Source organism: Octopus sinensis, linkage group LG8 (assembly GCF_006345805.1).
Source record: "Octopus sinensis linkage group LG8, ASM634580v1, whole genome shotgun sequence".
NCBI classification, from domain to species: domain Eukaryota; kingdom Metazoa; phylum Mollusca; class Cephalopoda; order Octopoda; family Octopodidae; genus Octopus; species Octopus sinensis.
Window position 1 is genome coordinate 32878941 of NC_043004.1, and position 15000 is coordinate 32893940.

A 15000-nucleotide genomic window follows, 5' to 3' on the forward strand; every position below is an offset into this window, starting at 1 on the left:
GAAAGAAGGGTACATATATGGGTACAGGACACCAAAATAACAAAAAAAAAAACCTAGAACACAACAAGAAACGAAAACATAAAAGCAAAAACATGGAAACGGACTTTTTCAATCAACGAAAAAACAGAGTACAAGACATACAACACAAGGAACATTCCCCTTCTTCAGCTGCCCCTGCTTCGACTACTCCGTACACACATACGCACATACATACATACATACATACAAACGTAAATGTAGTGTTTGAAAGCTGTATGAATATAAATGAAGCCGTTCAAAAATGAATCACAACCTCAACTCTTCTGAAGCCATACCAGTACACAGTATCACAACTAAAATATTTATAGATGGCACAACGTTTTATATGAGATTCGTGACTCCGTTGTTAGTCATTGCATTGTTTTTAAATTTCGTAAAACATTTTGAGCTGAGAAATAAAAGAAATTTTAACTACAATTCAAGGCGAAGTCGTAATAAAATGAAAGCAGTACAAAGTTATATTTTCCTTAAAGGTATGGCTTTGATGGGTTCGATATGGACTGGGAATTTCCAGGTACTCGAGGGAGTCCACCCGGCGATAAGTATAGGTTCACCCAATTAATGAAGGTAAGAACGACGTTTTTATGATTGATAGGGTACTACTACTATTACTACTACTACTACTACTACTGCTGCTGCTGCTGCTGCTTCTACTGCTACTGCTGCTTCTACTACTACTACTACTACTACTACTACTACTGCTACTACTGCTACTACTACTACTACTACTGCTACTACTGCTGCTGCTGCTGCTGCTACTGCTGCAGTTATCGCTGCGACAACAATGACGACGACGGCAACCACCATTACTATACCACCACCACTCTCCCCGTCACTACTACTACTACTACTACTACTACTACTACTACAACAGCAACAACAACAACTACTACTATTAACACCACCACCACCACCACTACACCCGTCAGCTCCACCACTACTATAGTAGTAGCAGTAGTAGTAGTAGTAGCAGTATCGTACCTAATTATCAAAATGCCATTTTAATAAAATAAAGTTAATTATACAAAGCTTCTTATTTTCATATTTTCATCTTGAAATTAAAAACGCTTTCATCCATGATTTAATGTTTAAGATCCTTTGCTCAGTTATAATCCAAATCATATCAGATTAGTAATTAAAATAATTAAATATTTTACTAAATTACTCCAAATTCTTAATTGGTGTTAAAATTGATCGAAACTCATGGATATTTCATTGGAATATGGATATAAGATCTTTACTGGAATCCAGTACTATATGAAATAATATTTCCAGGAACTCTATGAAACATTTGCTGCTGAAGCGCGAAAAACTGGTCGCGAGAAACTTATACTGACTTTGGCTACGGCATCAGGATCGTTTTTCATAGGTAAAGCTTATGAACCCCGAAAAGTCATAAAGTAAGTTATCTATATTTCGTTTTTGAATTTGGTTTGCAAGATTCTTTACATGAGTTCGTGTGTTGAAGCATATTCTGTTGTGTCTGGGGAGAGTCATTTTCTTTTTGTGCCTTATAATATAACACACTCACCGGTAAAATTGTCACTTTTTTTCTTATTTATTTTCCTAAAATTTTCGTTGCGTCTTCCAACCTTTTCAATAGTTTTGAGAGTCAAAACTATTGAAAAGGTTGCAAGACGCAATGAAAATTTTAGGGAAATAAATAAGAAAAAGAAAGTGGAAATTTTACCGGTGAGTGTGTTATATTATAAGGCACAAAAAGAAAATGACTCTCCCTAGACACAACAGAATAAGTCATTTATTTTCTTCGCCTAATCAAAATAACTGTTTTAAACCTTAATTTTTCGCTTAATTTTTCTCTCTCGATTAGTCGTTTCTTGCAATTTTCTAAAGGATTTGAACTGAAAAATATGAGTGTGGACTCATAGACTTGTATTTTGATAGAAACACGTTGGGTTTATTTATAGTCAATTTGTCAAATAATAAACTCACAATCTCTGGATTATTGTTTTTCTTTTATTTCTGTTCGCTGCTAAACATCGGATTGCCATGGGCTGTTCCAGGTATCCTGGAAGAAGAGTTTGTTAGCCTAGATTCTTGGAGAAGGAAATTTTGCGAGAGCTCTCCTATGATCCTTCTGAAATCGCAACGTAGCCAATTACAGAAGAGAGGGAGAAAGAGAGGGAGAACGAGACAGAGAGAGAAAGAGAGAAAGAGTGGGAGAAAGAGAGAAGAATCTTTATAAAGTACAACTTATGTATTCTAGTAGTTGACTGGTATTATATTCAACCTCAGAAATATCAAAGTGGGCCTGTGTCGAACGACTGCTGTCACGTGTGGGACGAATTCGGTTATCAGCCGAGTTTATCGTGAAAATGCTCTCATGTTTTTGCCCCGTCCAAAGTTACCAAGCTTTTCTTTCCACGGATAAACCTAATCTGTTTTTTTACATTTTTACTCTGTTCTGTGAAACACGATCTCCTTCGATCGGATTTTTTTTACATTATCCCTTTTGATTGGAATTTCCCCCCTTCTTTTTCGAAAAGAAAAGCTCAACATTGTATTTTTCCCCTCTGTGTTCGGCCCTGTGTGTCTAATAAAGATATCTATCTATCTATCTAGCTACACATCTATCTATCTATCTATCTATCTATCTATCTATCTATCTATCTATCTATCTATCTATCTATCTATCTATCTCTTTGTCTGTCTACCTTTCCGACAGTTTGCCTGTCTGTCATATATGAAAGTAAACACCTCCAGTATATTTTCCCTTGTTCCATTACATGAAGTCGATTGTATACAGTGACGTCCTCGAGATATTATTTTTATAGGATCTTTGATTTACTTTAAAGTTGATTTGTTTTTTTTTACGAGCCGTAATGAACGGCAAAGACAAACAAATATAAACCTGACAGCGAATGACTACGACGCGATTTCAAACCTCGCCTGAAGCTATGACCCACCAATACTAAGGTTTTTTTTTATAATTTCCTTCCGAAAACGGCATGAACTTCACAAATTCTCAGCTCCTTTGTAAATAGAGAGAACTTTTGTGTTTATTCAGAAAACCAATACATACGTTGTAGTAGTTGGATTGTACGAATATCAATTTTATATCCAGACAGCCCAGCAACAAGGTTATCTAAGTGCTTATTATCAATCAATTTTAGAGTGTTTGTGTTCAGTAATTTACTTTCAAATTAATTCAAAGTGTGAGTGATATCGAATAAATCAGTTTATTTCTTTACTCAGATGTTATTTCATATTTACACGGCTAAATACTTTTATCTCTGAGCAAAATTTCTTTTGATTCGGAAAATGTAGTCGGCGTATTCGTTGCCGGTGAAAATGTTCCCGGTGTTATTGCAGTTGTAAACAGTTTTATGACTACACACACACAGAGTTAATGTGTATATATACAAGTGAAATAAAGGGAGCTCTCAACATATCGTGTAGAGTATAGTGTATATCTTTATAAATGGATGGTTGGTGAATCAAACGTTGATTACTCGCACTTTCATAAGCAGAAAATCACTTGGGAAATTATTCATATTTTTTTTTGCCTTGAGTCAAGTTGTATAGGGGCATATGACTTGCTTGAATGACGTATGCCCCTACGTTGTTATCTCTCTCTCTCTCTCTCTCTGCATATATATATATATATACATGTCCCACTGCGTGGCACCTTGCGCAAGTGTCTTCTACTATAGCCTCAGACCGACCAAAGCCTTGTGAGTGGATTTGGTAGACGGAAACTGAAAGAAGTCCGTCGTATATATGTATACAAATATATGTATGTGCGTGTATATGTTTGTGTGTCTTTTTTTCCCACCAACATCGCTTGACAACCGATGCTGGTGTGTTTACGTCCCCGTAACTTAGCGATTCAGCAAAAGTAACCGATAAAATAAGTACTAGGCTGACAAAGAATAAGTCCTGGGGTCGATTTGGTCGACTAAAGGCAGGACTCCAGCATGGACACGGTCAAATGACTGAAATATGTAAAAGAGTAAAAGAATATATATAAAACTTACTTGGAAGAGGATGCGAGGCGTTCAATCATATAATCCCAAATGTTATTTAATTTGCTTTGCGGAAGCAACTGTTTTATCGAAAGCGTATACTGTTGTTAAATGCTCGAAATACGAGAGTAGAAAAACAGCCAACAACTGATGAAGGGTCGTTCTTTATGTTGTTTGTCTTGCTTTCCATTTTTGTCTTTCGTTGTTCGAAAACTTAGCTCATATTCCATGTACTCATACTTCGTATTTTTTGTTGTACACGTTTTGTGACGTCTTATGCCCACATATGCATATATATATATATATATATAATATATATATATATATATATATATATATATATACGTATAGCTGTTAGTATGTACATATACATAAGTATATATGCATATACATATATATGCATATATATATGTATATATATATACATACATACATACACGCACACATACATACATACATACATACATACATACATACATACATACATATATATATATATATATATATATATATGTATATACAGGGTGTGTCAAAAGTCATCCGACAGTAAATCAAAATTCCATAAATACTATCTGTAATTCTGTACTGACTCGAATGGAAAAAAATGTGTCACTCAAGAAGGATTCCAATTTGAACAATTTTCATGATGTTTCATATTTAGATGCTTTAATTAAATTCATTCACTTGTTAAACATGAATAAATCTTGGAATTGTACGGCTTTGATTTATTGTCTGGTGACATTTGGCCAACCCTGTATATAATAATAATTATTATTATCTATAATTGGCAGAAATATGAAAGTGACGTAAATGTCGAGAGTTTGGCACTTTATCACTTTTGAAAGCGATCGCCGAACCCCTATATACATGCATGCATACATACATACATACATACATACATACATACATACATACATACATACATACATACATACATAGATACATACATATATCAACTGCTATAGAATATACATTATACATTATACATAAATATATATATATACATTACACATATGACGGTATGTATAATGTATTTTTCATTTATTTATGTTGGGTAATGTCACCACTGATGATCGGAAAGGGTTTTTAATAAGTCATACCGAGAAATCTATAGATTTGGGACTATCCAAATTATTTTATAAATCCTCGCTGTCCGTTTCCCTCGCTTACAATCTTGTAATAATCTAAGTCGTTCATAGACCATTTAGGATCTATTCCTAGCAGACTGGTGTTATAATCATTCAACACACTTATTATAATTATATATATATATATATATATATATATATATATATATATATATATATACACACACGACGGACTTCTTTCAGTTTCCGTCAACCAAATCCACTCACAAAGTAATAGTCGACCCGAGGCCAGAGTAGAAGACGCTTGTCCAAGGTGCCAAGCAATGGGATTGAACTCAGAGCCACATGTGTATGCTCTCGCGCGTATGTTTGTGTGCATCCATGCATAGGCATTCATATATATATGTTTGTATATATTTATACATGTAACACACACAAGCACATACATACACACGCACACCTTCCCGAGCATTAAACTAATACACCTGCTTGTTGTCTTCATCTTTGGTTTTTCTGTAAATTTCAAATATGTATGTATGTATGTATGTATGTATGTATAAAGATAAAATATCAAAATAATTTATTACCAGTGATTCGCATGCTTAATAAAAGTCACAGGACATAGAATATTTTTTATAAGAGCCTATGAAGATTTATACACTCTTATTTACTCTAATGCCCATTAGTAGCTTGCCTTAAGAATTTCTTTTTTCGTAGTCTGGGTTTAACTGCCCTCTTTAGCATGTAAAAGACCTGTGAAGGGTCATTTCTCCGTGTATAAATCTTCATACACTCTTATAAAAATTATATCTGTGTCCTATGAATTTTATTAAGCATGCGAACCACTGGTAAAAAATTATTTTAATCTTTTACCTTTATATTTATGCAGTAACATTTTCCAATTCTTAGGCTGTATAGTACACAATTTAAATTTATTTACTGCTGTGCTATTCTGACTATGCTCGTGCACTAAATTTGAATCCAAAGATGGAGCTGTCTTGCACATGTTTGCTTCGTGTTTCCGTTACGCATCACAGCTACATAATTATGCATTCTTTAGCGATCCTACTGAAGAGTTACAGCTACCAAATTATTTGGTCATTAATAGCGAAACCTGAGTGTAGGGTTAACTAATTTTTAAATTCACTCTAGTACCTATTAACAACGTGCCTTAAGAATTCCTTCTTCCGTGGTTTGGGTTTAACTGCCCTTTTTAGCATGTATGTATGCATGTATGTATGTATGTATGTATGACTTTGTCACCCACCACTACGTGATAACCTGTATTGGTTTGTTTACGTCCGTGCAACATAACGATTCGGCAAACAAACCGATCGAATAAGTACTGGTGTTGATTTGCTTGAGTAAGCTCTTCAAGGCAGTACTCCAGTATGGCTGCAGTCCGGTAACTGAAATAAAACACACACACACACACACATACACACAGAGCTACACAAATACACAAATCTCTGTCTCGCTTGAGGCTGACCCAAGTGCTTTCTACTTGTTGAATATTATTAATAACATTTATAAAATAATCTCAATCTCTACAGATTTAATCTCTTATCGAACTCATGACCCCAAGAAAAATTAGTGGACGCCACAGATCCATATTAAATGTACTTTTTCGTTTCTTATGATAAAATTATAAACAGAGTTTAAAAGAAAAAGGTGGAGAAAGCGGCAGCGGTGATGAAGAAAGAATTTGTTACCAATGTTCTTAATGTAAGAAGTATAGTGTTGTTGATGATGATGATGATGATGATGATGATGATGATAGTGATGATGATGATGATGATGATGATGATGGTGATGATGATGTTGATGAGGATGATGAGGATGATGATGATGATGATGATGATGAGGATGATGATGATGATGATGAGGATGATGATGATGATGGTGATGATGATGATGATGATGATGATGATGATGATGAGATGATGATGATGATGATGATGATGAGGATGATGATGATGAGGATGATGATGATGATGATGATGATGATGATGATGATGATGATGATGATGATGATGGTGATAGTGATGATGATGATGGTGATGATGATGGTGATGATGATGATAATGATGATGATGATGATGATGATAATGACGACGACGGTATGGTTACTTCTGTTGTTGGTGTTATGTAGTAAATTGATACCATAACTCGGCAACAAGGAAGAAATGTGTTGGGTTTTGATACTTCTAACAACCAGGATGCATTTTTATCGCAAACAATAAATACAGTATTAGTAGTAGCTGTAGTATGGGGGCATGCTCAGTAACATCACGTTGTTGCATCCGCCATTTGTTGGTGATTCTCTACTGTTCCTGGTGGATGACACCTTTGCTCCATTCAGGAGGTGACAACCCATTAACCAACGAGTCTCTTTGCGTAGTCCGTTGCTGATGAGGGTTTTATAAGGTCGGAGTTAAATTCCACCACAACCTCTTTTAGTCACCCCTTTTATATCACGCAGCGTTGGGTCTATTCTTTGACATGCCTCCCACCTCACACAACACAATATAATAAATAAAATATATAAACATCTCATTCATTGGCATCAAACATAATTCGAAGCAGGTTTCATTCGTTAAATAATAGTCATGTGCAGGCAGTTCTTTGAAAGAGAGAGTGAGAGCATATTTAGTATCGATCTATGGGGCCCAGTAAGTGTTTTGATGGCCGTGTGATAAAAGCTTACATCTGTGAAGACTGAGTTTAATTTAGATGTTATTAATAACACACAGCGAGTGGGATGTTGAGAGACTACATAAAAGTTTCGTCCTTGTTGACGGATGTATGTTGTTCCCATGAAAACAGACGATTATGACTTCGGGTGTGTCGGCAATGGAAGCTTCTGATTGGCAAAAATTATAACTTTAAAGATTTTGTAACATTTTAATTAATAATTTCTAGAAAAAAATGAATATGATTTTCATCATCAGCAGGCAAAACTACACTAATGCAGAAAATTTTTTTAAATAATTAGTAAAAATTTGAAACAATTCCAGTAGTTGGAAAGAATTGAAAAATATCCAGTAGCTTTATACTAAAAGTGAAAACAAATACGTAAACACACGCACATATTCAACTATACACATATGTATGCACGCACACCAATACGTGCGTACATACATGCACTGAGTACGCGCATACACACATACATGTGTGTGTATGCGTGTGTGTGTACTCAAAGAGCATTCTGCTGTTCATTCAACTGAACGCCCCCCTCCTCGTACAGATACGTGGAGCGATAGCGTCAACCGCAGACCGGCGCACCTTCAGCGCGGTTCCCAGAGGGAACCAGTTTGGCACTGTGTAATATGACAGGTGTACTGTTACAATAATGAAGTGATGAGAGGGTATTGACGGAGCGTAGTGTGTAGTCCCCGAGTAGTATAGCGTGGCAATGATAGAAAACCTACAATGTAGCGAAGGAGAGTATTTTTATAGCGTAGCAATGAAAGGAAGCAGCCTTGGTGCATTGTAACGTTGCCGTGTAGTTTAGAGTCGTTGCGTTGCAGTGTAGAGCAGTAATAAGGCAGAATAGCGTTGTAGAAACTTAGTGTAACACCGTTGTGTAGATGTTCGGGTAACAATGAAATAACAACGCTTTGTAGCATTGTAACGTTGTAGCATTGTAACGTTGTAGTATTGTAGCATTGTAACGTTGTAGCATTGTAACGTTGTAGCATTGTAGCATTGTAACGTTGTAGCATTGTAACGTTGTAGCATTGTAACGTTGTAGCATTGTAACGCTGTAGCATTGTAGCATTGTAACGTTGTAGCATTGTAGCATTGTGACGTTGTAGCATTGTAACGTTCTAGCATTGTAACGTTGTAACGTTGTAGCATTGTAACGCTGTAGCATTGTAGCATTGTGACGTTGTAGCATTGTAACGTTGTAGCATTGTAACGTTGTAACGTTGTAGCATTGTAACGCTGTAGCATTGTAGCATTGCAACGTTGTAGCATTGTAACGTTGTAACGTTGTAGCATTGTAACGCTGTAGCATTGTAGCATTGCAACGTTGTAGCATTGTAACGTTGTAACGTTGTAGCATTGTAACGCTGTAGCATTGTAACGTTGTAACGTTGTAGCATTGTAATGTCGTAGCATTGTAACATTGTAACGTTGTAGCATTGTAACGTTGTAGCATTGTAACGTTGTAGCATTGTAACATTGTAACGTTGTAGCATTGTAGCATTGTAACGTTGTAGCATTTTAGCGGTGTAGCGTAGCAGTGCACCAGTGTTGTATAACAATGAATTAACGTACATTGTAGCGGTGCATCGTAGCAGTCTGGTGCAACAATAAAATAAGGTAGCAACATAGCATTTGCAGTTTAGGAATGGAGCAATGCAGTATGCATTGAAGCAACAGCTGTGTAAAAGAAAAGTTGAATAATGCAGCAGCTTATTAACGTAGCCATACAGCGTAATAATGTGTGAGTATAGCCTAGTTGTGTAACATAGCCATGGAGCTGAGTCTAGCGATGAAATACAGCAATAAAGTTGATATAAATTTATGGTCCAAAATAAAAGCTGATTCCAATATTTCTATATGAAACCATTAGGTTTGTTGTTTTCACGTGAATTTGGTCTTCAGTTTGGCACCAGTTAAAGTCAGAACTACTGCCAGAACTCTTGTAGTTAGCTTTACTTTTATTGTTACTGTGCTGTCGAGCCCCATGTCAATTCTGACTCAAAAGCTGTCTAGTCGTGACCATCCAGTCTTTTAATAAGACATCATATATCAGAGAATCTTCTCTTTGATATGCTAGATTGGAATTTGAGTGGGATTTAGTTGTTATTTCAAAGGAGTTGAAAACAAAACGGACAGGCTTCCTTATAGACATGCTCTGATAGTGGAATACCTCGTGACTGTTTTCCCACCGGATTTTTCCCTCGTAGAATTTGATTTCAACTCTGTACAGTAATAAAGAAGTAGAATAAGAATAAACATTCGTCAGATATACAATGCTACCGCCTCTTATTGGCCCTTGAATAAAACTTGAATGAAGGATTGGCAATACTATAATTTCAGTCTTCTTCATAAAACCCAGCGCAACAAAATTATTCTTGCAATATATTTTGTCCACGAATAGATTTGAACACCGCACTACAAGTTTATCGATTGCAAAGTGTGTCTAAAAGGAAAAGGATTATAATTTCCTTTGCATCCATTATAACGAGGAGAAGAAGAATCGGTAGCTGTTGCAAATGTGTGGTTCGCTTTGTACTATTATTGATTGTGTCTGGCTTTGCAAGAGAACCTTCCGAGACCAACTAATCTGATTATTGTCCTTCGTGATGTGGTTCTGGTATTGAAAGAATTCGACGTTGATAGATTTCCAGCTGCCGTCATAATATTTCATTCAAGTGAAAGGTAGAATCGCTGGCGTGTGCTGGTCAAAATGCTTTGCAGCATTTCATCCGTCTTTATGTTCTGGGTCCAAACTCCGCCGAGGTCGACTTTGCGTTTTATCCTTTCGAGATCGATAAAATAAATATCAATTGAGCATTGAGGTCGATGAAATCGACTCACCCCTCTCCTGAAATTGCTGGCTCTGTGCCAAAAATTTGAAACCAAAATTTCAATCAACTGCTTCTGTTTTTCAGCTACGTTGATTATATGCTGTTGATGACGTATAACTATCACGGCCAATGGGAAGAAGTGACTGGACATCACAGCGGGATTTTTAAACATTGGAAAGATGGATCTGGCGAGAAGAGCGAACTAAATGCGGTAAATGACTCCTAAATGTTTATTTAATTACTGTAGTAAAACCATCAAACACAGAGATGCTATTACTGTAGTCTTTGTAGGATAAAGTAATGAAGAACATAGACATTATTACTGTAGCCTGTACAGGATAAAAACAATCAAGAGTAGAGATATTATTTGATTATTAAGTCTCTAAGACATCAAAGCTATTTTCGAAAGTTAAACAAGGATGTCTGGCAATAAAACTAACAAGGGAAATAGAATTGTTAAATAGAATTGTTTGTGTTGCGAGATAGGGACAAGACTTCTATTCCTGTCTCAAGCCATTTCACTTTACGGGGAAAATCCATTGATACTCCGCATTCCCACCTTTTCTTTATAGGATATTTTCTGATTATTCAACAGAAACCAATAGTATTGGTTTCCAATTTTGGCACAATGCCAGCAATTTTAGGGGAGGTGGGTAAATCAATTACATCAACCCCAGTGCATGACCGGTACATATTTTACCGACCCGAAAAGGATGAAAGGTAAGGTCGACTTCGGCTGAATGTGAACTCAAACCATACACACGGACGAAACGCCGCTAAGCGTGTCGTCCGGCGTGCTAACAGTTCCGCCATCTTACCACCTTAAAGAAACCATTAATATTCGTTTCTAACTTTGTCACAAAATTACTTATTGCCGAAGAAAAAGGCAATATGTCGCTTAAATAGACCCCAATACTTAACTGACCCTGAAAAGGCGAAAGGAAAAGTTACCTTTGTTAAATTTTCAACTTAATATTTAAAACAATACTGGTGGTGGCTTAAATACCACAAGGTATTTTGTCTGTGAGTACATTGCTCTTAAAGAAAGTAAAAATCCCGACGACTGACAAGACAACTGCAGCGAGAGACATTGTTCCTTCCCGGCAAACCTCTAAGTTACGGGGATGTAAATGCACCAACAACGGTTATCAAGCAGAGGACAAACACACAAACGCGCGCGCACACGCACATACACACATGCAACTGGCTTCTTTCAGTTTCCGTCTACCAAGTCCACTTGTAAAGCTTTGGTCTGCCTGAGGCTAGAGTAGAAGACAATTGCCCAATGTGACACGCAGTGGGATTGAACTCGGACCCATGTAGATGGGAAGCAAGCTTTTTGGTAGAACGGTCATTTCTGCCAAGATGCCTTATTTTTTACCCACTTTTTTAAAAATAAAATCTTAAAGTGAAATGGTTTTTTAGTGTTTTCTTTTTAGTGAGTTAAGCGACATTAATGCAGCTTACTCATTGAGCTAGGCATCATTATTACTCAATGAGCTAAGCGACATTACTTTAAAATAGAGGAGTGCTGAAAAGTTCCTGGCTTTAAGGGTGTTGCGAAAGGCCTGGTTGGAAACCCAAACTTCTGAGTTCTTTTACAGGGTTTAGAAAAACTGAAGGACCACTGCAATAAGTATGTGAATCTGAGAGGGTAATACGTTGCATAAAATCATAATTAACAGGCGTAGGAGTGGCTGTGTGGTAAGTAGCTTGCTTACAAACCACATGGTTCCAGGTTCAGTCCCACTGCGTGGCATCTTGGGCAAGTGTCTTCTATTATAGCCTCGGGCCGACCAAAGCCTTGTGAGTGGATTTGGTAGACGGAAAACTGAAAGAAGTCCGTCGTACATATATATATATATATATATATATATGTGTGTGTGTGTGTGTGTGTGTGTGTGTGTGTGTGTGTGTGTGTTTGTGTATGTGTGTTTGTCCCCCCTCCAACATCGCTTGGCAACTGATGCTGGTGTGTTTACGTCCCCGTAACTTAGCGTTTCGGTAAAAGAGACCGATAGAATAAATACCAGGCTGGCAAAGAATAGGTTTTGGGGGTCGATTTGCTCGACCTATAGGTGGTGCTCCAGCATGGCCACTGTCAAATGACTGAAACAATTAAAAGAGTAAAAGAGTAACTGATCTTCCTGCATTTTTCTTTTATCCAAAACCAGGAACCTTTTCGCACCCCAGCGTATCTTACACAATGAGCTAAGCGGCATTAGCATAACTTACCCAGTAAGATAAGCGGTATTACTTCAGCACAACATTTTAAGACTGAGGGGAAACATCTGTAATTGAATATGAAGTTTTCTTCTTAGATGAAATAAAGGAACTCTCACTATTTACACATTAGTAATAAGATCTCGTGATACAATGTCGTTTGCATCACGGATATCCGTTGTCCTGCAGCTTGTCAGATGACTTCCTGTAAAACTAGTCGCTCCCTCTTTTCTCAGATCAATGGTAATTTAATGGAATCCATTGATATACTCTAAAAAGTGGGTTGTAATCAAAATACTAATGAATACCTATCAAACAATAACTGCAAAATTTAATAATACTTACAACACAATAACTCAGCTGGTATGCCCTGGGAGACACCGATTTGATGACACACGATTCAATACCTCTCAAGACAGGTATTTGAAAGTAGCTATTTCGCATTCGTAATGGCAGAAGGAAGCGCCGATTATAATGTCATTTCAGTAGAGCTTAATTCTACAACCAAAAAATAGAAATGTGATAATATGGTAATAGCAGTTATGTCAAGGTTTGTAATATAATTTTAGCGTCTGAAATGTAGATTTAATTCGCAGTTGGGCTATTTTAGCTCACTTGCTCATCCTACCTATGATTCTCGTCTATAATTAATAGTTTGGAGAGAAAGAAAGAGAGAGAGAGAGAGAGAGAGAGAGAGAAGAGAGAAAGAGAAGATGAGAGAGGTGTGCTCTGATGTACCGACGTGAATGTATAACAAAGCAGTTATAGATTAATTTTATTTGTCTTTTCAGAAATAACCTTATAGTCTACTAGTGTCCCTGTATGAGGGCCTGTAGACAATGTCTGGGACACACCAGCAATAACACAATTAGAAACGTCAGATTCGTCAATCTTATAATGCCAATCGATAATGTAATTTAAATTCTATTCGTATTCTACAATTCAGTTTAAATTTAGTGTCATTATATAAAAATGTACAATTAAGCATGTATGTGCGGTAAGACGTTTGCATCCAAGCAGTAATTACAATAATGATATGACTTCAGTAGAAAATAGAAGCGCAAACATAGATTCCTACAAAATTCTCTGCGTATAAACATTGCGGCATCAATGGCAGAAAGTATTGTTCAGCTGATAGACAAAACGGAAGGTTTCTGAACCCGTTTGTGCGGCGCAGAATATCCCGTTAACACTTGCAAGAAGAAGAAGCATTAATTGTACTCTTTTACTCTTTCACTTGTTTCAGCCATTTGACTGCAGCCATGCTGGAACAGCGCCTTTAGTCGAGTACATCGACTCCAGGACTTATTCTTTGTAAGCCTAGTGCTTATTCTATCGGTCTCTTTTGCCGAACCGGTAAGTTACGGGGACGTAAACACACCAGCATCGAGTGTCAAGCGATGCTGGGGGGAGCAAACATAGACACACAAACACACACACACACACACACACATACATATATACGATGGGCTTCTTTTAGTTTCCGTCTACCAAATCCGCTCACAAGGCTTTGGTCAGCCTAAGGCTATAGTAGAAGACACTCGCTCAAGGTGGCACGCAGTGGGACTGAAAAGTGGAACCATGTGGTTGATAAGCAAGCTACTTACCACACAGTCACTCCTGCGCCTATATACAATATCGTGGTTAATAATAGCCTTTTTTTACCATAGGCACATGACCTGAAATTTGGCGGGAGAGACTAGTCAATTGCATAGAACTCAGTTCTTGACTGGTTGTTAATTTATCCGAAAGGATAAAATGTAAAGTCGACCTCGGCGGAATTTGAACTCAGAACGTGAAGATGGACGAAACGCCGCCAAGCATTTTGCCTGGTGTGCAAACGATTCTGCCAGATAATTACCTTCAAAGTGCTTAGTTATAACGGTTTCAAATTTTGGCACAAGGCCAGCATTTTGAGGGAGATGCTAAGTTTTTAAATCGATCCCAGTACCCAACTGGTACTTATTTTATCGATCTCGAAAGGACGAAAGGCAAAGTCGACATCCAGAACGTAAAGGCAATCGAAATACCACAAAGCATTTTTTCCCGACGTGTTAATGATTCTGCCGGCTCGTCATCTTAGAGTGTTTAATAATATCATAATGTAATTCAAAGCTCCTC

General features: G+C 37.0%; 1 protein-coding gene across 4 annotated transcripts in view; it reads left to right on the top strand.

Moving 5' to 3' along the window:
- Window positions 1–15000, top strand: part of LOC115214788 (chitinase-3-like protein 1) — a 57261-nt gene that overhangs the window by 25406 nt on the left and 16855 nt on the right. For all 4 annotated transcript variants that reach the window (XM_036505340.1, XM_036505339.1, XM_036505338.1 and 1 more), the window contains 3 exons: window positions 513–606; window positions 1315–1439; window positions 10741–10867. In XM_036505340.1, the coding sequence (XP_036361233.1) occupies window positions 513–606; window positions 1315–1439; window positions 10741–10867 (346 nt within the window). The remainder of the gene's footprint in view (window positions 1–512; window positions 607–1314; window positions 1440–10740; window positions 10868–15000) is intronic.